The 24,408-nt window shown below is 48.5% G+C and overlaps 7 protein-coding genes across 7 annotated transcripts; 6 read left to right on the top strand and 1 right to left on the bottom strand.

The window, feature by feature from the left end:
- Positions 1 to 4,282: 4,282 nt before the first annotated feature.
- On the top strand, positions 4,283 to 7,413 carry N7478_006650 (La domain family; the record flags this gene model as incomplete). The annotated part of the gene is made up of 2 exons (XM_056922864.1): positions 4,283 to 6,741; positions 6,816 to 7,413. The coding sequence occupies 2 exons, from the start codon at positions 4,283 to 4,285 to the stop codon at positions 7,411 to 7,413; spliced, it is 3,057 nt and encodes a 1,018-aa protein (XP_056780901.1).
- A 1,273-nt stretch (positions 7,414 to 8,686) lies between these two features.
- N7478_006651 (SPFH domain-containing protein) lies at positions 8,687 to 10,071 on the top strand (the record flags this gene model as incomplete). The annotated part of the gene is made up of 2 exons (XM_056922865.1): positions 8,687 to 9,186; positions 9,258 to 10,071. The coding sequence occupies 2 exons, from the start codon at positions 8,687 to 8,689 to the stop codon at positions 10,069 to 10,071; spliced, it is 1,314 nt and encodes a 437-aa protein (XP_056780902.1).
- Positions 10,072 to 10,921: 850 nt separating this feature from the next.
- hir1 (putative histone transcription regulator Hir1) lies at positions 10,922 to 14,535 on the top strand (the record flags this gene model as incomplete). The annotated part of the gene is made up of 5 exons (XM_056922866.1): positions 10,922 to 10,958; positions 11,097 to 11,171; positions 11,324 to 11,518; positions 11,599 to 14,370; positions 14,441 to 14,535. 5 exons carry the CDS (start codon positions 10,922 to 10,924, stop codon positions 14,533 to 14,535), a joined length of 3,174 nt encoding a protein of 1,057 aa, XP_056780903.1.
- A 753-nt stretch (positions 14,536 to 15,288) lies between these two features.
- On the top strand, positions 15,289 to 16,968 carry N7478_006653 (YchF/Obg family ATPase; the record flags this gene model as incomplete). Its single annotated transcript, XM_056922867.1, has 3 exons — positions 15,289 to 15,363; positions 15,609 to 16,166; positions 16,417 to 16,968. 3 exons carry the CDS (start codon positions 15,289 to 15,291, stop codon positions 16,966 to 16,968), a joined length of 1,185 nt encoding a protein of 394 aa, XP_056780904.1.
- Positions 16,969 to 17,248: 280 nt separating this feature from the next.
- Positions 17,249 to 18,070, top strand: N7478_006654 (translation machinery-associated protein 20; the record flags this gene model as incomplete). The annotated part of the gene is made up of 3 exons (XM_056922868.1): positions 17,249 to 17,262; positions 17,482 to 17,622; positions 17,680 to 18,070. The coding sequence occupies 3 exons, from the start codon at positions 17,249 to 17,251 to the stop codon at positions 18,068 to 18,070; spliced, it is 546 nt and encodes a 181-aa protein (XP_056780905.1).
- An 856-nt stretch (positions 18,071 to 18,926) lies between these two features.
- N7478_006655 (RIC1 family protein) lies at positions 18,927 to 22,449 on the bottom strand (the record flags this gene model as incomplete). The annotated part of the gene is made up of 5 exons (XM_056922869.1): positions 18,927 to 19,724; positions 19,817 to 20,292; positions 20,347 to 20,614; positions 20,669 to 22,063; positions 22,129 to 22,449. 5 exons carry the CDS (start codon positions 22,447 to 22,449, stop codon positions 18,927 to 18,929), a joined length of 3,258 nt encoding a protein of 1,085 aa, XP_056780906.1.
- A 301-nt stretch (positions 22,450 to 22,750) lies between these two features.
- On the top strand, positions 22,751 to 23,940 carry N7478_006656 (uncharacterized protein; the record flags this gene model as incomplete). Its single annotated transcript, XM_056922870.1, has 3 exons — positions 22,751 to 22,753; positions 22,815 to 23,803; positions 23,862 to 23,940. The coding sequence occupies 3 exons, from the start codon at positions 22,751 to 22,753 to the stop codon at positions 23,938 to 23,940; spliced, it is 1,071 nt and encodes a 356-aa protein (XP_056780907.1).
- Positions 23,941 to 24,408: the final 468 nt, after the last annotated feature.

A 24,408-nucleotide genomic window follows, 5' to 3' on the forward strand; every position in this document is an offset into this window, starting at 1 on the left:
TAGGCCCGAGCGTGGTAGCTTCCCCCTCGATCATGAAGGTTAGCCGACGACATCCTCCCGCGATTATACACGAACACGTCTAATGGATACATTGGTGGCACAGGAGAGTGCAAGCATATTATCTCCGGTTACTTGAAATGCATCAAGTTAAATCGAGGTACAAACGACGAGGCATGCCGCAAATTAGCGAAAGAGTACCTGACCTGCCGCATGGACAAGTACGCCACACCCTCTCCAGCTTGTTAAGATTTCAACACTCATACCCCGAGAACCTTGACTTATAAAGTCATAAGTGAATACGTGAAATGCATACTGACCTTTGCGTCCCATGTGAAAAGGAACCTCATGGCGCCCGATGACTTCAAGAATCTTGGACTTACGTTCAAGGATGATCAAGAGAACAATAGTACACCAGCTGCGCAACCGACGGATGCATCAGCAGGAACGGAAAAGAAGACCTAGGCGAAGACTGGGAAATCAAAAGGATGATTTGTACGATATCGAGGAAAGAAACACACCAACCCGTCCAGAAGGTACATGTCCCGGCATTTCCACAGGCGTTGGTCAAGAACTGTACATATGGATTGTAATATATCGGGGAAACTTACATTGGATAATCTCAGCACTTTCAACAAATACATGGCTTGCATATACACATAAACTTCATTGGCTTCGGCATTAACAAGAGTGCATCACATCTAACATAACAGTCATTCAAAGACTACTGCAGATTGCATCTACAAGCCCAATACAGATCTAAAAGACTCCTTATTCCGCTTTCTCTCCGATCGATCCTTAATTTTGCAATTCTATATAGTGCTACAGAGTACTTTACTAGGTATTTATGGAGGTACAATCCCCACGAACCAGACCATACTGTAGATCCGTCTCGCGGAGTGTATCCGGCGTGCAGAGTAATACAGATACCACATCCCACGTTCCAAGGTCCCTTGTTCCACCGATGTATTCAGATTACATACTTCCAACTCCACACCATCCCGACGGATTCCGCGTGCCCTCAGCCCTAATTGTGCTCTGCCGAATATTAATTATCTGGTATTAGAGAAGAGTGTGGGAAAGATAAGATCGGTAGAGGATCTGTGACTTTAATGTATGAGATGCAAGATTGGATATAAGCAGAACCAGGAACCAGGAACCAAGGAATAATCTGTCTATATAATATTGGGTTTATCTCCTGCAAGTATATCACGTGTTTGTGTCTGGTAGGCAAATATATCACATTCTCGGTCGCACAGAACTGCCACGGGACGATAAATCATTCATAGCTGTGGTGGGCGCTTGGCATGACACCTGGGAAGGGAAGTGCGAGAAAGAAACAAACCAAAACCAAAACAGTATTATGGAAATGGAATAGAAATGGATAGGATAAGGGAGGTAATAAAGGCCAGGGTACGCTGTATTGTACTTCGGATGGAGTACAGGGCGCTACTGATGTCTCTGCACAGAATAGGCTAGGAGCCTTGAAACTTTGGAATCCTGCAGAGATTCGTTTCGGGGGGCATCTGTATTACGTATACCACCTCTTACGGGCCAAGTCAGGTACCCGAGGCCTGTGTCTGCTATATCCGCCGAATCATCCGGTTGAAGAAGCCGCATATTACATAGTACTTTCTGTGCTGTGCTGGAGACAGTTGGGTAAGGTAGATGAATCGAAGAAGGGACTCATATGGAAGAGCTTTTATGTTGAGAACTCCTGTTGTTGAAAAAAGACAAAGAGAGTAAATGTTGGAGTCGAATCATGAAAATACAATTTGACTTCCCGTTGCACCGCGTCAGAATACTAATTAGACGGATGTACGGCTCAAGGACCAATGGTGGGATGGCATGGAGGGGCTCCGGTGGACCCCGCAAAGGAAGCCAACGCTTTTCTTTTGAAGGTCGTGAGGAGGCAGTACCGGAGGAGCATGGGGCAGTACAGAACAATGAAGGATTTGCGTAGGATTGTTGGACCCCAAGGGGGTGCTAATGCTAATGCATACATATCGTACATGGATACAAGAATGGTTCCCGGCCTTTCCAAGGTTTGGCTATAGATTTCCACCTGGACAGGCTTGTGAGGCATGCTTACCGTACTACGGGTAGCAACCTTGAAGGTATTATAAGGTATAAGGCATAACTTTTATATTTCAGTGTCTGAGAAGGGTCAAGTAAGCAATCTGGGAACTGCTTTGAACTCAGTACTTCTCCATGCAGCACGGAGTATCTCCTAGGCACCCTGCCACCATGCGATTGGTTGGATCCCAAGGCCCTCATTCCCGAGCCTGGAAAGACCCTGAGCAGATGGTGATGCTGGGAACTTTATCCCTAGAGTTACGATTGGGTCAATAGGCCCTGGGGACTCTCCTTGGGGGTGTTCATCAAGGTCACCTAGTTTAGGTTGATCAACCCAATGTTTATGTCTTGTATGTATGGGGAGGAACAATCTTACGTGCATATATATGGATGTTCCATTATAAATGAAACCCGAGACTATCCCGAGGGGGTATTGTCATTTTGGTAATGCAAAAACGGTATTCCGATCCAACCACCCTGATCCATGGGAAAGTGTTCAGAGTTCTCCAGGTTAAAACGGATTTTCAGATTTCCATTGCAGTTTCAAATGAGTAAAAGACAGTTGGAATTAAGAGAAGCCGCTAGTCCCAAACCAGACTGATATTAACCCGGTTCGACACAACAGAATTGAAGTAGATATTATGACGAGTTATATATGGCCTATACATCTCGAGTTCCAATTTGAGTCTGTCATTGTCGTACAATACCCCATTTCTCATTCTCCGCTGTAGTATCAATGCCCCCAGATGAATTTATTACCTGGTGATTCGAAGTCCCAAACATTCAAAAGTTGCCAATGCCAATTTGTGCGGCACCGAGGGATTAATCCGCTGGGCTCCATCCACTCTCCATCACTAAATAAGATATTTTTTTTTAGATTTTTTGTGAATTTTTTTTTCTTATGCGAAATTCCACAATAAATCCAAAGGTCCTGGGGTACACAGGCGTACACAAAATTAATTCCCCCCAATTCTAATTATTATTACATATTATTATTATTTTTCTTTTTTTTTTTTTCGTGCTGTCTTTTTTTCTCTTTCTATTAATTTGTTCTTTTTGGGAAGATCCCAAGAATTCAATTACATTGTGTAAGGTAAGAAAAAAAAGCCCCGCTACCATTGCCCTGATTATTACCCAAATAATAATTTTGCGTTCCTGCTCTCACTCTTCACCATCCTCCCACCTCCACCCCTCTCCCCTCTTGTTTGTACCTCACCTCTTTCCCATTCCTCCCTTGTTTTGGTGGAATTCCCTCGTGCTAAGTTCCCGTCCAGATTCACGTTCGCCTTCTGGTGAATTTCCTTGTGAAGCCGAGCTACCGTTGATTCTCCGTGCGAGCGAGAGAAGAAAAAAAAAAAACGCCCGCTCCGACTTCGTCCCGGAATCTTCAACCTCTCGCGATTTGAGAGATTTCGAAATCCTTTTCCGATTCTCCTACCTCCCTTCGACGTTTTCCGAATCGACCGCCACGTGTGACTCGCGTTGCTTCGTTCAGTCCGGCGATTTACAAGGGATCGTGAATCAGATCTTAAGTTGAGCGATTGGTCTATTTGACATCCCTGTGTTGCCTGATCTCTTCAGCTTGAAATTCTGGGATTTTGCGACTATTCTAAATCTCCCAAAGAGGTCAAATCTAAGGTGGAAATACCCAAGGCAGCGACCCAAACTCGTTGCTGTGACGTTTCGACCTATCCTACTCCCTCAGTGATCCAACCACCTGTGTTTTGTGCGACGACATTGATTAGGCAGTGCCTGCTCTTTGTCACCAAACCCACTTGTTGTACACCACTTTGGGCACGACAGGTTCCATCCTACCCCCTCTTCCGAGAATTCGACGATTTACCGATGCGATTTGCGGTCTAGACGTTCCTCAGAAACTCACTCAAACCCGTCCGTTCGTCCATAATTTTTTTTGGTCTCGTGCTTTGGATATCGGCAATTTACCGGATATCTATCAGTGTGAGAGCACCTTCCGAGAAAACGAAGAGCTGTCACTACGTGGGGGTTCAAGAAGGTGGGATTGTTCCCTTTGATTAAATACGGTGCCGGAGTCATCTCGCGCGAGGGCGTTGATTTGAACTCTTCAGGCTCGCCGAACATATTTCTCGTTCCGCAGCAGATACCAGCTGCGACGCTGAACGGACTCTAGTATATCCCATTTCAGCCAGTTTTTGTCTGATCGAGCTATTTTGCTCTATACTCAAGCAAAATGCCTACATTCAGTTACGCACAAGCCGCGAAAGGCGTGTCTGACGCCCCAGTACCCACCAAGTCGGTTTCTACAGAGCCCGAGACAACCGATTCCAAACCGCAAGAGCAAACGAACGATGTTGTTGCAGAGTCGGCCCCCACCAACTCTGAGCCAGAGACTATTCAGGAGACTGAGAAGGCGGCACCTACTGTTGACCAGGATGCCGAATTTACTACTGTGACAAGCAAGACCAAATCTAAGGCTGCTCATTCCCGGACCTCATCTCCAAGCGTTAAATCTACCACAACACAGCCCAAGGAAGGTGATTCCTCAAATACAACCAACGGAACCCAGGAGTCCTCGTCTGAGAAGCAGAACCAGACCGATGTGAAGGCTGAGAAGACCGATAAGGCCGAGAACAGCACAGAGGGACCGAAGGAGAAGTCCGGGAAATCCGAGAAGGCTGAGAAGGCCGAGAAGACCGAGAAGAATACTCCCCCGAAAGAGCTGAAGGCTGCTCCCCTCCCATCAGTCAACATTTGGCAACAGCGCAAGGAGGCTCAAGACCTTAAGGCCAAGACCTCACCAGTTCCTGCTTCTACCAAACCCGCAAAGGCAGCCGATGAGAACCAACAGGATTCGGCAAAGTCACACTCAAAGAAGAAGGGCACCGATGGCACACAAGAAGGTGGCAAGGGAAGCAAAAAGAGTGATAGCGCAAAGGGTCGCGATGCTGCTGTTCCTTCAGTAGAGGACGCCTCTTTATGGCCCACACCGCAGGTCGCTATCGGCGAAGAGAAGAAAAAGGCACAAGAGAAGACGGACAAGACCGACAAAACCGAGAAGAGTCCAGTCAATCGATCCCATGGCAAGGAGAAGTGGATGCCTGTTAGCTATGTTCCTTCAGCTGTTTTCACCACTCCTCTTCCATCCGCTGGTCGCGGAGGAGGTCGTAGACCCGCTCGCGGTGGACGTGATGGCGGTCGTGGTGGCGCCCACGGAGGTGCTGGCGCTGGTGAGAAGACTACTTCAGGCCAAGCTACCCCGGCTTCTGGGGGCAAGAACGCTGGAGACCGTGGCCGCAATGAGGCTGGCACTAACCGTGCTGCTTCTCTCCCAGCCCAACCTCGACGCTCTAACAGTGCCGATGTGAACAGTGCTGAGGGACGCAAGGCTCAAGGAGCCGAACGCAACAACCGTGGGCCTCGTACCGAAGAGGCAGCTACCTCAAATGGAAAGCAAACAAATGGCAGTGACAACAACACTCGCCCTCAGCGCGATGGTAAGCAGACCAACAGAAACAACGACTCCCGGAATGGCAAGAGTGGCCACTTGGCTGTTGATGCCCAGGCCGCAGCTCGTACCAACGACCGTCGTTTTGAATCTGGTTCCAAGTCGACTGACTTGAACCGTGAAGGTGGTGCCGGTGGTTTCCAGGATTTCCACCGCGAGCGTGGCGACTCCCGTCCTGAGCGGGGAGGTCGGCCGAATCGGGGCCGCGGTGGTCCTTTCTCCGGATTTGCTGGCCAGAACGCTCATTTCGGCAACGCTGGAAACAACTTTGTCCCTAAGAACTTCAACTTCAACGACCGCCAACGATCACAACATGGTCTTGCTAATGGCTCACAACAAAGTAACCGCATGCCTTTGAGATCGCCTTCTTTACCCGTTTCTGCCAACGTGTATGGTGGTTACCCCTTCCCAGCTGAGATCAACACCATGTACCCTTACCAGGCTGTGAACCCAGGTCCTATGAGTGCTGTGCCTTTCCAGCAGTACGTGGAACCCTACCCCCTCATGTCTATGCTGTCCATGCAGCTGGAGTACTACTTCTCAGTCGACAACATGTGCAAGGACATGTTCCTCCGTCGTCAAATGGATTCGCAAGGATTTGTCCCTCTCAATGTTATCGCTAGCTTTAAGCGTGTCAAGTCTTTGACCGAGGACTTTGAGTTGCTGCGTCATGTTTCCCGCCAACTTCGTAACGTCGAGTATCAAACTGGTGAGGACGGCACCGACCGACTACGACCGCGAGAGAGTTGGGCTCAGTGGGTCCTACCATACGAACAGCGTGACACTGCTGCCCAGCATGATGGCGTTCGCCCTGCACAGCTTGGAAAGACCGACGAGAACGTTCCTTTCAACAACCATGTCGATGCTCCTACCAACGGTACTCTTCATCCCGCATCACGACAATTCATTCCCAACGGCACACCCGCCAGTAACTCCCAGACACTTTCGTCCGCTGCTCCGGAGTTTTTGCCCTCTGCCCAGAATGAACTTTCCAATGTAGGAGCCCCCAAGGATTACTCCCACTCCCCCTCCCACAAAGCCGGCCCCGGACTGGCTTCCCCCTTTTACCAACAGAATTTCTTGGAGATTGCAAATATTGACGGATCTCAATCAGCGCGTGGACTAGATTCCCATAAACCGACTCCCCTTCCCTCGCCTCTTGTAAACGTGGCTCAACTAAATGGGTATGCCTCAAGTCTTGTCTCAATCTGCTAATGGTTGTTTTCAACTCATCTGACATTCTTTTTCTGTTTGATAGTCTTGATGGAGAGCGCAAAATATACCGCTCGGTACACCCTTTTGCCCGCTCGACCGATAAGCCACCACCTAGAAATAGCCGCCTGCCGTCTGAGCCCAGGGAAAAGAGTCATTATTTCAAGAGGAGACCCGCTAGTCTCACCAACCAGTCCAATATACCTCGAATTAATGCTCCTGGGAGTCCGAATTCAAATATACGCACCGCTGGAGGTGACTTGTTTACGGGCTTCGCTTCTTATCAAAGCTGCTTTCAGGCTTTGATGGAAAATTTCAACCTGCAAATGTACAATGACTTTAGGCGTTCAGCCCTTGATGATTTTTTAACACGACACATCGACACTGGATTCAATGTTCTCATGGAGTATTATCGTGCTTCGGTCGTTCGTCCTCATCGCCGTCTTCCCGAGAAAGTTCTTTCGGATATGATAAATTTGTGTCGGATCGATAATACCAAGCCTCGGGTCCTTATCTTCGATATGGTTCTAGCTTCTATGCGAAATCACCAGATTGATCACTGTAACTTCAGTCGAGTTCGTGGTGCTTTCAATGAGAACTTCGGTGAAGCGTTCAGTCGCCCACCGAGACATACGCGCTATTGAATTCATAGGTTTCTGCTTTCGAATACGTTTCCCCTGGGACGCATGTTTTACCTGCGACAAATTATTCCTCTCTTCTTCTTTTCCGTTTATTCTGCTTACTACCAAATCATGATCAGCATTGTTGTGTCCAAAAAGGGTTTGTTTCTATTGCATGCATCGTCAATTTCTTCTTTCTAGAAAGCCGAGTGGTGATCTTTCCATCGCAACATAGCGGCTCATATCATAACCGTCGTTGTGAAGCCTCGGAGTTTCTCATGGATTTTCATTTCCGTGCTTATTTTTCAAACTTGCTGCGCATCCATTCATGGACTTTCTCCAAAAATTTCCGGAGTCCAGGCATGATTTTATGGGCAATATTCCCCTTACTTTTCGATGCCTGCTTCCATGCTGGTTCAGGCCCAAAAATGATTCACTTTTTTTTTTCTCCGCATCTCTTTCGCCTCTTCTTTCTCACTTGCCCATAGAGATTCTGTCCTCTTCCCCCATTTGTGAAGATGTCCTGCCCCATTTCCTTTTTCCATTTATTCGATCGAAGTGCCTACGCTGTCTCACCCTGATGCTCAAATATTAGCGAGTTTTCAGGGTGATCAGCATGACTGCAATGACCAAGAGCAAAGCCATGGTCAAAGCCAAGAATGAAAAAAAAGTATTGTATGATCTTCTACGTTCCTTCCAATTTCCCGAAACCCTGGAATGGGTGTCTTTCAGTTGCATTATTTCGATCGGTCTCACGGAGCAAAGGCTTCATCGATTCCATTCATATCGGTTTCTATATCCACCTGTGGATTGTCACTTTGTGTATTGAGCGAGCGGCGAGCTACTAACCTAGCTCTCTGCTTACTATTTTTCTTCTCTATTACCTTCCGATCTCGAGACGTTGTGTTATTGGGCTTGCAGCTGGGGCTGCCTGTGCTTGGCGTATAGTGTTCATAAAAATGGGTTCATACGGACTTTTCCGTGCCTGGCGTAATGCGACGGATGCATAATGTGAAATGTTTTCAATGTCATAGCCTCTTATTATTACTGTGTTGTGAATTAATTGAATTATCCATGAATCTCTTGACAAGAATCCAAAGTTTCGTCAAATGTTCAAATGTTGTATACAGCGTCTATTCACCTATCATAGCCGAGCTAATGCGGAGGACATCGTGCTGCCTCAGGCAGAAAACTAGCAACCGGAGCAACTTCCCCAACTTCATCCCGAGCTCAAGTGACCAGCTTATTCCTTATCATCTTCCCCACCCCACCCCCCTCAAACAAGCACCCACCCAAAATGGAGGGTGCATCCCGCCAAACGTCAAGAATATTACGGTCAAGGGGCACCGACCTACTCTCGCAACATGCTCGCCTTCCCCGACCAGCTACCAAAACCGGTCTAACCACGACACAATGCCGAGCCCTCTCCAATTCGAACCGCAACCTCGCTCCAGAGTCACTATTCAGTCAGTTTGCAGCTGCATCTAGTGGATCTCAAAACCCATCCGGTTCCCCAGCCGTATACTTCAACAATCGATCTACCCTCCCCGCAAATACCGTTGTGCGATTCGTGCCACAGCAGACAGCATGGATCGTGGAGCGAATGGGAAAGTTCCACCGAATCCTTGAGCCCGGTCTGGCCATTCTGGTTCCATTCCTTGATCGCATTGCCTATGTTAAGAGCCTGAAGGAGTCTGCTTTGGAAATACCGAGCCAGAACGCCATCACCGCGGATAATGTGACGTTGGAGCTGGATGGCGTGTTGTATACCCGGGTATTTGACGCATATAAAGCTAGGTATGTTAAGTAATATCTATGACGAGGCAGATACTGTCAAGTTCAATTGCTAAATAAATTGTCTGGTGTAGTTACGGTGTTGAGGATGCGGAATACGCCATCTCCCAACTTGCGCAGACGACCATGCGATCTGAAATCGGCCAGTTGACCCTGGACCACGTCTTGAAGGAGCGCGCTACTCTTAACACAAACATTACACAGGCTATCAATGAGGCCGCTCAAGACTGGGGTGTTGTCTGCCTGCGATACGAGATTAGGGATATTCATGCCCCGGATGGCGTTGTCGCGGCCATGCACCGCCAAGTTACCGCAGAGCGATCGAAGCGAGCTGAGATTCTCGACTCTGAGGGTCAACGCCAGAGTGCTATCAATATAGCTGAGGGGCGCAAGCAATCTGTTATTTTGGCCTCCGAGGCTCTGCGCGCCGAAGCAATTAACAAGGCGGCTGGTGAGTCTGAGGCTATTCAATTGAGAGCCCAGGCTACTGCCCGTGGAATTGAGGCTGTAGCCCGCGCTATTGAAGACGGCAAGGAGCATGCTCAGGGTGCGATCAGCTTAAGCGTTGCTGAGAAGTATGTCGATGCGTTCTCCAAGCTGGCGAAGGAGGGTACCTCCGTTGTTGTGCCAGGTAACGTTGGTGACCTGGGCGGTATGATTGCCAACGCGATGGCTGTTTACGGCAAGGTCAGCCAGAGCCAAGCCAAAAGTATGGCTGCTAAGGCTATTGGTGTTCCAGAGTCAAAGATTAACACTTCTTCGACCGCCACCAGTGAGGCCTTGGAGGATGGGCTGCATCACGAGGCTGAGAGCAGCGAAGCGCCGAACTCAGTCAGTCAAAGTGTTTTGGACTCTTTTGATCAGGCCAGTCAAAACTCAAAAAACTGAAGAGGATAATATACGCCTTTGATGTGATTTGACAAATCCCATTTGTTGTTTTCCATCTTGTCCTAATCGACCTGTACTCCCCCATCTGTACTGCTCACCTCCTCTCCACACCTCTTCTCTTTTGTTCTATGTATTATCTGCGTGTGCTCTCCTTGGCTCTGTGGCATTTATCCAGGCGTCAGGACGAAGAACCGGGTCACTTGTTATGCGGGATTTCTGATTGACCCATCCTTATACGTGTACATAAGGAGCCGAGGGGCATCGACACCAACGAATGGGGAAGGGAAAAGTAAGAATACAAAAAAGGACCACCTGTATGATAGTGTGTAGCGGCGATTGTCAGGACCAGCTCACTTAGAAACCAACCCGAAATATTTACACTTTTTTCTTTAATTTTTTTCTTCAATTTTTTTCTTCGCTGATGCAGAAGTGACTGATCAAAGCAAGGTGGGCAGTACGTAGATGCTTAACGCGAAAGCAGGAGCTCGGGCCACCTAATCTGGAGATCGCGACTTTCGAATTTCGCGCCCTGATTAGCACCCTTTCTCTCCTACAACGCCCACCTTCTGGCTCCATCATTCTCGAATTTTCAGAAGGGCCACAAATATATCCGCGAAGATAGACAAAAATCTAAAAGGGGGTGTCCTGTCCTTCATCCTGCGATGCCCTTAACGATAAACACCTAACCTCCTACCCAACTACGAATTCCGGCTCCGCTTTTCTTATTACTGACCCCTCGCCCTTGGGGACTGATTCTTTTACTCGTACGCCGGATCCGACTACGATTCGAAAATTACGAGACATATATTCACGTACATAGGGGAGTGGCGCACTCTGCCCGCATTGCGCAATGCATATCATCAAGCCAGTTTGGCTTACACATGGAGGTACGTTGGTACGCGATGAGTTATGCTGTTTTATCAAGCTTGCTTGCCTGGAGAGTGCGAGCGCTTGGTGTTTCTGAGGATAGATTGGATTGTGTACGCTGAATACTGGGCAGTGGGGCTAATTACTTTGCATTATAGGTGAACGGAAAGATTTTGAGGTTTACAGCTGTGATATCTCTCCAGATGGAAAGAGACTGGTGACTGCTGCAGGAGGTGAGAAATGGACAATCGCCACACATACAAACAGGGCTGCTGTGGGGCCGGGGTTGACAGAGGAGTCGAGCAGAGCCCGTGTTGCTTGGTGATTGAGAGCTGACTTTTGGTGCTTCGTTAATAAGATGGCTACGTGCGAATCTGGTCTACAGAGGCCATTTTCAACACCGGCAATCCGGAATTCGCAAACCAACCGAAACAACTTGCTTCGATGAGCAACCACTCCGGCACAATTCATACAGTTCGATTTTCGCCAAATGGGCGATACCTTGCTTCGGGGGCGGATGATAAGATCGTATGCGTTTACACGCTTGATGCCAATCCACCGACGCACGGATCAACATTCGGTAGGTCTACTATGGTGGAGTAGAATGCGATATAAAAGGTTGCAAAGGGTTGAGACTAATTACTGTGGGATATTGTGCAGGCACGGACGAGACACCACCCGTTGAGAACTGGCGCACCATTCGACGATTGATCGGACATGATAACGACGTACAAGATCTGGGGTGGTCATATGATTCATCAATTCTGGTCTCTGTGGGACTAGACTCGAAGGTGGTAGTATGGTCTGGACACACATTCGAGAAATTGAAGACGATAGCTGTGCATCAGAGTCATGTAAAGGGCATTACATTCGACCCGGCAAACAAGTACTTCGCGACGGCTAGTGATGATCGTACTGTTCGCATTTTCCGATTTACCTCACCTGCTCCAAATTCGACATCCCACGATCAAATGAACAACTTCATTTTGGAACAAACTATTACGGCACCTTTCGCTAATTCTCCCTTAACGGCTTATTTCCGTCGTTGCTCATGGTCACCGGATGGTATGCATATCGCTGCTGCGAATGCAGTCAATGGACCTGTCAGTTCTGTTGCTATTATCAATCGTGGCTCCTGGGATGGTGATATCAACCTTATTGGGCACGAGGCTCCCGTGGAGGTTTGCTCCTTTTCCCCACGATTGTACTCTCGGGAGCCGCCTCAAAAGGATAGCCAAGGACAAGCAGCGCAACATCATATAACCGTCATTGCGTGCGCGGGTGCAGATAAATCCCTGAGTGTCTGGATTACCAGCAATGCTCGCCCAATTGTTGTGGCCCAGGAGATGGCTGCTAAGTCGATTTCAGATCTGGCTTGGAGTCCCGATGGTAGTTGTCTTTATGCTACTGCATTGGACGGTACCATTCTGGCCGTTCGATTCGAGGAGGGCGAGTTGGGCTATGCAACTGAGATGGAAGAGAATGAGAAGTCATTGACCAAGTTTGGCACAAATCGCAAGGGTGCCGGTATTACGGAAACTACGGATGGTTTGCTGCTCGAGGAGAAGAGCAAGGCTGGTGAAATTAAGGGCGTTGAAGGCCGTATGGGTGCGCTTATGGGCGATGCTGCCGAGGCTGCTGTCAATGGAGCGAATACGCCGCAACCACCTAATGGTACTACTCCTGCTCAACCGTCGACTCCAAATGCTGAACCGGCGAAAACGCAAACAAACGGGACAACATCGACTCCTGGTGCCAATGAGCCTGAGAAGTCTGATAAGCCAGACCCTTATCAAGCCAAATTGGAAAGACTCAAATCACGCCCGACATATACCAAAGATGGTAAAAAGCGTATTGCACCTTTACTCGTTTCGGGAGCTGGTGGTGAGTCTTCACTCCCCCAGGCTCGTCTGATGGCTTCAGTGAGCAGTCAGGTCAAGACAGATGCACCTACATCTATCGTCGATCTTTCAAAACCATTTGATGGGCTACCTAAAGGCGGCTTGACCGCTTTACTTCTTGGTAACAAGAGGAAACTCGCTCAGCTGGAGGGCGATGAGGAAGGACAAGCCGAAAAAAGAGTTGCCGTGGCGAGTCAGAATGGGGCCACGCCCATAATGGCCAACACTCCTGATGGACTCCTCCCAGCTCAAACACAACCAGCTGCCACAGGCCAACAACCCACTCCCGAATTTATTCGACCTGCTGTTACAAATCCCTGCATGTCTGTTAGCCAATTACGGCTTGCAGTTCCCAAGATCCGGAGTCACATCTTGCGTGCTCTAGACTCGACCGGGAAGCCTACAGAGCCACCCGCTACCGGTGGCGCTCCCAGCGGAGGCGATTCAAGCAACAACAAGTCTCGCGCCGATGTTGTTTTTGAAGCTAGAAACCCTTCACCGGCCAGCTTGACCGGACGTGCCGTGGATCGAGAACCAGTACGACTTACGCTATTCCGTGGCGAGCAACCATTATGGCAAGATTTCCTCCCTAAGTCTGTCCTCTTGGTCACTGGTAACCAGAGCATGTGGGCCGCTGCCTGTGAGGATGGCTCAGTCTATATCTGGACACCTGCCGGTCGTCGCCTGGTAAGTGCTTTGGTCTTGGAAGCGCAACCTGTGATTCTTGAGTGCAACGGACCATGGATTCTTTGCATTTCATCAGTAGGCATGTGCTATGTCTGGAATGTGAAACATCTATCTTCTCCCCACCCTCCTGTCTCTCTCCAGCCCGTCCTTGACGCCGCTATATACGTCATGGGCGCGAACCCCACAGTCGCCCCGGCAGTAACCGACGCGAGGGTCAATTCAGAAGGTCGAATTGTCATTTCCCTGACTAACGGCGAAGGATACTCCTACTCTCCAACCATGTATGCATGGCAAAGAGTCTCAGAGGCCTGGTGGGCCGTTGGCAGTCAGTACTGGAACTCTACCGAGGCACCTGTAGGCAACTTGCAAGCCAGAGATGCACAACAAGAGAACAAGGATGCCAAGGCTGCGGTTTCCGCTGGCATTATTCCCTTCCTTGAACGCAACACTACAAACGAAACACTCTTACGTGGCCGCGCTTACTTCCTGCAAAGACTCATTAAGGTCCTTCTATCCCGGGAGGGATACGAAACCTTTGAATCTAGCGTTTCCATTGCCCATCTTGAAAACCGTATGGCTGCAGCTCTCTCATTGGGCGCGAAGGAAGAGTTCCGTTTATACCTGAATATGTATGCCAAGCGTATCGGTGCAGAAGGTTTGAAGATGAAGGTTGAAGAGTTGCTTAAGGGATTAATCGGTGGCTTGTTCGAAGATGACGAGAGCTCTGATGCCATTTCTAAATTGCAGGCCAACGAGCGAGAAGGTCGCAATTGGCGAGAGGGCTCAGAATATCTATGTGGCTGGCCACGGGAAACGTTATTGAAGGAGGTGATTCTAGCTCTTGGTATGTATTTGATTTCCCCTTCCCCCTTACGATTAACTTGCCATGAATATTATGTACTGACACTTTCCAGGAAAATACCGCGAACTTCAACGTGTGACTGTCCCATATGCTAAGTTGCTGGATATGGTAGACAGTATTACAGATGGCGATGCGATGGATCTATAATGAACTCGATCTAGTTAACCATTGATCATCTGCTTGTCTCGTTCTCTTTCGAGTTGGCTTTTTTATTCTTCTTTCCAGTGTTCTCTTCGAGCGGCGTTTTCCCAAGTGCTCTTTTCATTGGGTTGGGTTACGGGGGTCTTTTGATATTGCTTTCTTTTTTTACCCTGGTTTTTTTCAGATTCCGAGATTCAGATATCCCAGAGGCGAGCGGGGGCTGGGTGCTGTATTTGTATTATACTTGATCTGCACGGAGCTCGCAAAAGCATTACCATTCTAGTGAAGTTGAATTGTTTATACCCTTTAAATTAATTGCCGTTTAAGTCTCTTTCCCAAGCATTGAACTATGCATCCATCTTCTATATAAAAACATGTGACGTCAAGGGCAGCAAGCTTCACGTGAGCGGTGTAGTAACATGGGCAGAAAACTGTGATGACATGTTTTGCAGTTCGAGCATCTACAAGATACGAAAGAGCAAAACGTTGACCAAATCACTCTTTTATTCCTCTCTTTAACTTTTCATTCTTCTTGTCACATTCACATCAATCCATTTGACCCCCTCGTTGGTCGGGGAAACCGCCACTACGTCTCTCCTCAATTCCTCCATCTTTTTTCTTCGTATCGTCGATCGATCCGCAGCTGGTTCTGCTTTCACCGCGCGCGAGTCTTGCCGCTTCCGCCTTCGTCCATCCCCCCACCTCCCACTTCCCAGTGTCTCTTGTCGCTTCTACTCCAAGAAGAAAAAATCGACTAAAATGCCTCCCAAGAAGGCACAAGTTCAGGAGAAGGTCCTGCTGGGCCGTCCTGGCAACAACTTAAAGAGCGGTATCGTATGTGAGCATTGACCCCACTCTTCCAATTTTTCGCGTTTTTTTTTCTCTCTTTCGCACAGCACAGTCCACTTTTTAATTCCACACAACCTATATATACCTCCCCCTTTCCTCCTCTCCTCCCTTCTTCCTTTTTATTTTTTTCCACATCCCAATCACGGAATATATAATCCATTGATCTGCATAATGCTGCATTTACTTGCTAGTATATTCCTTGTTTCATTTACTTACTCACCATGATTTAGGTTGGTCTTGCAAATGTCGGCAAGTCGACACTGTTCCAGTCCATCACCAAGTCCTCGCTGGGTAACCCTGCCAACTTCCCTTATGCCACCATCGATCCCGAGGAGGCTCGTGTCGTTGTTCCTGATGAGCGCTTCGACTGGCTCGTTGACCAGTACAAGCCCAAGTCCGTTGTGCCCGCCAACTTGACTGTGTACGATATTGCCGGTCTGACACGTGGTGCCTCGACTGGTGCTGGTCTGGGTAACTCTTTCTTGTCTCACATTCGCGCTGTCGATGCCATCTTCCAGGTCGTTCGTTGCTTCGACGATGCTGAAATTATTCACGTCGAGGGTGATGTCGATCCTGTCCGTGATTTGACCATTATCAGTGAGGAGCTTCGAATCAAGGATATCGAGTTCGTCGAGAAGGCGCTCGATGCCTTGAGCAAGCAGACTCGCCGTGGTGGTCAGTCGCTGGAGATGAAGAAGATGAAGGAAGAGGAGGCTACCACTGGTAAAGTCCTTGAGTGGCTGAAGAGTGGTAAGGATATCCGTCAAGGTGACTGGAGTCCCAAGGAGGTACGTTTTAATTATGATCATTCCCCCCCGTTCCTGAACATTTGAACTCCAATTTCATATGATGAATAAGAGCACAGCTCGAAATATAACCCAGCTCTTCGAAAGTGTCCCATTACATACTTATGTTGAGGGCACATTGAGAATAAAGTACTTAACTGAAAAGAAATTGGAGTTCTTTTGTCTTGAACTCATCATTCAAATCACTCCCAGCTATATGCAAAGCAATCATGACTAACTCAAATTGCTTTAGGTCGAGGCTATCAACCCTCTCTTCCTCCTTACAGCTAAGCCAGTCGTCTACCTGGTCAACCTTAGCGAGAAGGACTACATCCGCCAGAAGAACAAGTACCTTCCCAAGCTGTTCGAGTGGATTAAGACCAACTCCGAGGGTGCTCCCATCCTCCCCATCTCCGCATGCTTCGAGGAGCGTCTTGCCCTGATGGGTGATGATGCTGCCGCCGAGGAGGAGTGCAAGAAGCTGGGCACCAGGTCTGGTCTTCCCAAGGTCATTACTACCATGCGTACTGCTCTGAACCTTGGTTCCTTCTTCACTACTGGTACCGATGAGGTCCGTCAATGGACTATTCGTAAGGGCATCAAGGCCCCTGCCGCCGCTGGTGTTATCCACGGTGACTTCGAGAAGACTTTCATCCAAGCCATTGTGTACAACTATGCCGTTCTTAAGGAGCTTGGTGACGAAGCTGCCGTCAAAGCTGCTGGTAAGATCATGACCAAGGGCAAGGACTACGTTGTCGAGGATGGTGACATCCTGCTCATCAAGGCTGGTGCTGCCAAGAGCTAGAGAGATATATCAAACAAGATCAATCAATAAATGATGACTATTGAGCACTTTTTTTCTTCTTCTTACCTCAAATCTAAATTCTTAAATCGTAAAGCTATGGATCTTCTTAGATGTATACAATTAAATACATATTGCATGCCTTTGTGCCCTCTACAACGAACTTAAAGCTTCCAAGCTCTTTCTGGAAATTATCGATAACATCACGTGATCTCCCCGCGCATCCCACTTCACATTGATACGGCCTAATCGAACACTATTTCCTCTCAAACAATACATCACCATGTTCAAAAAAGAGTGAGTTCACATATTCAATATCTTCTTCATCTCAAAATCCATACACAAGCTGCACGACTATACCTTAACGCCCAAATACCGAGCACAATGGGCCAAAATCCAACATGCAAAATCGCACCAGCTGCAACGCTGCCAAAGCTACCTGGATACAAAATCAACATCACACCAGCTATAGAACTAGACGAGAACCAAAAATAAAGCAAAGCTAACAACAGACAGTATCCCCCCAAGCAACCGCTCAAAGGTCAAGTCCTCCGTCCAGCGAGGCCTCCGCCAAAAGCTGCTGGAGACATACCCCGGCTTCGAGCCATATATCGAAGAGATCCTCCCAAAGAAGGCCTCCCTGGAAGCCGTGAAACTGTACGAACATACCTCACCGAAGTCCAACAAAAGAGTCTCAAATTAACAAATCTACAGCCCAGACCGTGTAACCCTCTACACAATAGACTCGACCCCTCTATTCTTCCAACCCTTCGACGGACCACCACTCCCTCATCTCCGCCTCGTCCATGCCTTCCCCTCCGCCATCCCAACAATTCAAATCGACCGCGGCGCTATCCGCTTTGTGCTCTCCGGCGCGACTCTCATGGCGCCTGGTCTGACCTCGCCTGGTGGACGGTTACCGGATGCCGAGAATGCGCTCGAAGCGGGACAGGTTGTCGCTATTAAGGCTGAGGGGAAGGAGGAGGTTTGTCTCATTGGAACTCTTAAGGTTGGGACAGAAGAGATGAAGAGTAAAGGTAAGGGAGTTGTTATGGACGAGGGCCATTATTTGGGTGATGGGCTTTGGAGAATGCAGTTGGATTAAGCTTTTGTATGAGTTGGCATGTTTTGTGGGAGTAAGGAGCGCGATACTTATGGTGTCGCAATTTGGGGTTGATGTTTGTGGTTATGAGTATTTGGGTTGCATATACCCTGTGACGATGATGATCATTAATGGTGTCAATTATGGTAAAATAAAACCTTGGAAAGATTACTTGGACTTTCGTCATGTTTCCTATATTCATAAATTATACCATATTGGTAGTGGTTTCGACTTTCCCAGGTAGTGAGTTTGTATTATAGGGATCTCAAGGACCTCAATTCTATGTCCGAAAGGGAATACTAGTATGTCTACCAAGATTATGCCAGCTTTAGAAAGATCTCCGCCGTTGAGTAGAAAGGTGCGTGTCATGCATCATGATGTAGATGGAGTTGTAAAGCTTCAAAAGAAAAAGTGACCGTGTGTAAACATAGAACCATGACTCCCCAAGAAAAAAATGCCCAGCCGTAATCAATTTCCAAGCGCTTGATCTCCTAGTGTGGAACCCAAGTGTGATCTAACGTTTCCCCCGTCGGAAGACTACACCACCACTCTGCAAAACGTTGGAAGTGGACGGCAGCCTATGATGTTGCCCACTGCAGCCCTGAAGTGATTGAATTGAGCTGGTTTATATGACATGGGTTCTAAGGTTATCCATATCCATTGTCATATCCAAGATGGCATTTCGAGTCCATCCCAAACCAAATTCAACTTGAAGAACTACACACATATGTATATATATCAAAAGTTCATGATATTCCCCAAGACATTTATTTGAATATGTCATGATTATGTACACTCAATATGGGAATGATATAAAACCAATAACACCGAAATGACGCCAAAATTGAGTGAAGGCCACTCAAAGACCGTCCCGACTATCTATAGAATGCGGGTATTCATCTGAGACGTCACCGTCTCGCCCCTGAACCGGCGATAACGACCCCGTTGGCGAAAGAGAGGACCATGAGGGAGTCCTGACGGGAAGACTGAGACCAAGCCCCTTCACACCGGCTGCAGATCCGGACCTCGATCCAAAGCCGGGGTTGCTGCCGTTCCTCGAGGTCCAAGAGCGCAATCCTACACGGCCAATCGCCCTTTGGAGCATCTCTCCCGAGGAATCGAGAGCAATGAGGAAGCGGGCGAGTTCAGCACACAATTCCCAGTCACCCTTTTGGGAAGCTAAGCCAATGAGACGGACAACATATTCTTCAATACGGCCATCGTGACCCTGTTCCTCGTCTTCAAAAGCTTGGAGGACGAGCAGATAGCCGACAGCTGTTTTGAGTGCGTCAAGTTTGAGGGCCTGTTCAAACAGATCCTTTGGTGGAGGTAAGTAGGCGAATAGAGTGCGCCAGAATCTAAGTTCGGTTTTTCGAGTACATTGTACGACAATATCGAGGTATTCGCGCGTTGGGAGGGATGCTTGGAGGAAGGCGATGACGGTGGGAAGAAGAGGTCCCTCACGGAGAATTGGAACATCGGATTTGCTGGCACGGCTTTCATTGTCGACTTCGTCGTCAAGAACATGATGAAGGAGAATTTCTAATGCGTGAGCGAAGTATGAAAGATGTGAGAAGTGCCGACAAAGAGAAAGAGCAGCAGGTGTCCCGAGATTGATTAAGCTGTACTGAAGGAAGTACGGAAGGAAGAGATGTGTCTAGATTGAAATGGTTAGTTATTATCATTTCTAATCTCTCTTCATTTATCGGCCCTGGTCAAGAGAGTGAGGAGGAAAGAGATTGGACATACCCGAATGGCAAACTTCAAACTAGTGAAGGTCACGTCTCGTCGCTGCATCGTTTCGGATTCGACTCCCAGAACAATACCCTTGTTCAATAGGACTGAAAGGGGATAGAAATCTAGGGGTATATTAAGTGCTGCAGGTACTGTCTCTTGCTGCAGAACATCGTGTACATCATTCCATGCCAGCAAGTCTTGACCGCGGAAAGTCCAGAGAGAGTCTCTAAGTGACAGACTGCTATAAGATGGACCGAGGACCATTTCAGCAGATGGACTAGCCGGGAGAGACTCATCGACCGGAGGCGCAAAATTAAAAGAAAGCTGATCACGCATTAGGATGTAGTATTCGACATCATGAGAAATGACCCTCATGTCGTATTTTAGGTCACCTGAATCAGTCACAGTCGGCTGTAGTAAGACCAAATTTCCATCCACAAGGAGGATTACCGATGCTACTTTGACGTCTTGTGAAGGATCACCATTTCCTGCATGAAATCAAAATTCTGATCATGGATAGACAAGGACCAATGGAAACTCACGCATTTGCTCTTCCGGCAAGACCCAGCTAATTGATCGTACACGGGTTGGCGCTCGTACAATACCATTGAACGCAATCTGTCCAACGGGGACAATGGTTATCTGTGGCTGGGTGGCGTTGATGATATAATGATAAAGAATGTTGTCGTAGGTGTAGACTAATATAGAGTCTTCTCCGGATGGGCCAATGAACACCACGGGAGATGGTAGGTGTTCGATGTACATAACGGAGTTGTTGTTCAATGACGCTTCCCGCGAATAAAGACGCAACTGGGATCTTTTTTAGCTCTCAAAAATGAGTTATCATGCAAAAGGACTGTATACCTCATACGAGCCATCGCTCTCAACGGCAGCAATCAATATATGTCCATACCAGCACATGCCACCTCGGACAGCGAAGGAGTTTTCTACTTTTGAATCCTCGAAGACTTTCCACCGGCCGCTGGCCACACTATAATGCGCGAGGCCCCTTCTCCCGGCAATAGCAACATATCGACCATCTTGAGAAACGACACATGAGCGGATAGGCCACTGAGAGTGGAGATACGCCGGTGGATATTGGGCATGATGCCATAGTGAATCTTTGCCTGAAATTGTCATTAATTCGGGCAAGTCATGACCCCGATAGAGAATGAACTCCGTTCCAGTCTGTAATAATCCTCGTGCGAGATTAGCAGCGGAAAAACAGCCTGTCAAAGCGCTACGAGCTGTTTCCAGGATCCAGAGGTGTCGGTCATTCTGTCCTGCTAGAATAATATCAGATCCGCCACCAATCCAGCAACCATTAGAAACCCCTGTTAGCCAATTCTCCCCATTGGAAGTTGCTAAAGAGACATCAACAGAAAAACTGTTCCCGCCAGGCTTCCCGAAGACGCTCCATGTTGTCCAGCCATTTTCATAGCCGGCGAAGAGGCAGTATCCATCGGGCGAATAATTCATAAATGTCAACGCTCCGGTAGTAGTAGGTGTTGCTGGAAGCTGTAGCTTTTGAGACAGAGGAACATTGCCCGTATAATCTTTGGCTGTGTAAACGAGAATCTCGCCATTGGCGCAGTTTACAGTCAACAGAGAGAAGCGGGCGTTGACGGCTACTTTGACAGCTTTCTCTCCGTCATCCTTGGGCTCATGGAAGCAATGTCCGTAGAATAACTTCTTGGTTGCCTCTGGATCAGATTCATTCCCCGGTGTTCGCTGCACGGTATATGCTTGCCCATTGCTCGTGAGCCAAATCAAGAGATTCATAGCGCGGTCATAGACCATATCCAATATTGTCACATTCTTGGGGACTCCCAGAATGCGGCTCAGCATTTCTGACGTGGTTTGTGTACTACTTGCCTCTGGCGCCCACCGAATGCACTGTATAGCGGGCGGTTTTACTGTAGCAACGACTAGCTCATGATCGAGGGCTAGGGCCTTGACGATCCCAGACTCGATTTTGATTGCCATCCGAAACCTGATACTAATATCTCCGACAACATTTGATTCTTCGACGGCAGAGAAATGTGCTAGTTGTTGTCGGCGGGGGTGCGTTGAGTGGTCGAACCGTTGTTGGTAGACTTGTGTTGAGGGGTCCGATGCTATCGCATATGTAAGGAGGTATCCATGGAGAGTTTGTACAACCAAGATTGTTGAGTCTGGATGCATTAAAAGCGCAACGTTGGGTCCATATGTTTGAAGGGAATAAGAAGACCGGACCACCGCAGCAACAACTGCTGTTGGCTGTGGTCCATGTTAGCAAGTAAGTTTCGAAAATGCAAAATACAATTTTGACAATGACAACTCACTCTAGTTTGCCACAGGGAGATCGATGAATTCGTGATAGTCGCAAACATATGCCCAGGCCGAGAGACACAGAGGCCATTGACAACTTCATTCTCCCATTTCACCGCATCGTTGTCGGCCTGGGGTTCAGCGTTCGGCTCGCTGCTCTGCTCGACCGAGGCCACTGGGTCCTGTATTCCACTGGAGTCGTTTTCGACATCTTCTATCGAGTTGCTTCGATCCGGAGAAGGGAGAATGGGTTGGCGATCGTCATCGTGCGAGATTTCAGCAATATTAGGGCCATTGGCGGCGTAGACCCGGGGGACTCCATTCGGCCAGTACATGGCTCCAAGCTCGGAAGGGGGCTGTTATGACTGGTAGTGCAGCTCACATGGAGTCATCGCGATCGGAAGGAATTGCGATTGGAGTCTTACTCCGTTGTAAGTAACAAAAAGAAAAGAAGATCCTCGAAAGCTCCAGATGGGATCCTGAAGTCTAAACAATCCATCCAACGGGGATGATAAGCCGTATCACGTGCAAGGAGCTCCCCGCATGGTTTCTTGACTCTTTTTTTCTATTGCCCCCTCCTCCCAGTTGACGTGTCCTATATTTCCCTAAATTTTTAACTCCGGGCTTATTATTACCATGGTGAGTTTTGAGGAAGGCCAGTTCCAGAGAAGTCGAAACGTACTGACTGTGTTATCTGTAGGCCCCCACAGAAAGCAACAAGCGTTTGGCTTTGGCCATTATCGACTTTCTCGGCTCCAGCCTGAAGGATGGCACTCTGACCGCCGACGATGCCGAATCGATCGAGATCGCCCAGTCCTGCATTGCTGATACATTCAAGGTTGACCCTACCGACGAGGCCGCCGTGAAGGAGGCGGTGGGTGGACAGTCTCTTGCCAGCATCTACAGCGTCTACGAGAAGCTGCGCAGCAAGTCCACTCCCCAGGCCGGCAGTGCTAGCACCGAGCAATCGCAAACCGACAAGCCCAAGACTGGCGCACCTACTGCTGAGTCTGACAAGTTCAAGTCTGAGGGCAATGCTCTTATGTCTCGCAAGGATTACAATGGTGCGATCGCGCAGTACACCAAAGCCCTGGAGATCGCCCCCGGCAACCCCATCTACCTCTCCAACCGGGCCGCTGCCTTTTCGGCCTCTAGCCAGCATGAGAAGGCCGCTGAGGATGCTGAACTGGCTGTTAGCGTTGACTCCAAGTACTCCAAGGCCTGGAGTCGTCTGGGTCTTGCCCGATTCGACATGGGTGACTACCATGCCGCTAAGGAGGCTTATGAAAAGGGTATCGAGGCCGAGGGCAACGGTGGCAGTGACGCCATGAAACGCGGCCTGGAGACCTCTTCTCGTAAGATCGAGGAAGCTAGCCGAGGCACTGAGCCCCCATCTGAAGAGTTGGATTCTGCACCTGGTGCTTCTCGTGGCGGAGGCGGCATGCCCGATCTGTCAGCCTTGGCAGGCATGCTTGGTGGCGGCGGTGGTGGCGGTGGTATGCCCGACTTGGGCTCTATGATGAGCAACCCTATGTTTGCCAACATGGCCCAGAACCTCATGGGCAACCCCGACATGCTGAACAACCTAATGGGCAACCCACGCCTTCGTCAGATGGCCGAGAACTTCGGTCAGGGCGGTGGTATGCCGGATATGTCTAGTCTTATGAGCGACCCCAACATTGCCGACATGTAAGTTTATATTGGCGACTGGATATTTCTGAGATTCATACTTACAGTTCTATTTCAGGGCCCGTAACATGATGGGTGGTGGTGCTGGTGGTGCTGGTGGTGCTGGACAGGGTGGACAGGGTGGACAGGGACAGTGATTCATGGACTGAATTGAATGACTTGATGGATGACTCCAAAAAAGACACGATCTGATGCTACATGTGCCGAGCGTTTTCCTTAGACACAACCTATTTCTACAATGATCTTTTATTCCACTTGGTAATTAATTTTGAACTTGCTTTAATAAGGATATAGTATATGTCCATCGGAGATGATCAATTTAGAATTCAAACCAACTACCATCACCACTTACATATTATTTACAAGTCCTTGGTTTGGAACACAACGGCGTTGATTATCAGGGATAGTTGATAAGTCATTCGTGCCACTGTATCCCAACAGAATGATGAAATCGGCCCACATGCAGATGAGACAGTGTCGAGAGGAGAGTGAAGAAATATGCAAAGTACAGGACGCCATGAAACACCACAAACCTCAAATGCCATCAGACCAGCTCAGTTCCAACACATAGCTGTAGTCCGGAGTCTATGGAGAAGGTGAGCCGC

Source organism: Penicillium angulare, assembly GCF_028827245.1.
Source record: "Penicillium angulare strain IBT 27051 chromosome Unknown utg000004l_segment0_segment0, whole genome shotgun sequence".
NCBI classification, from domain to species: Eukaryota; Fungi; Ascomycota; class Eurotiomycetes; order Eurotiales; family Aspergillaceae; genus Penicillium; species Penicillium angulare.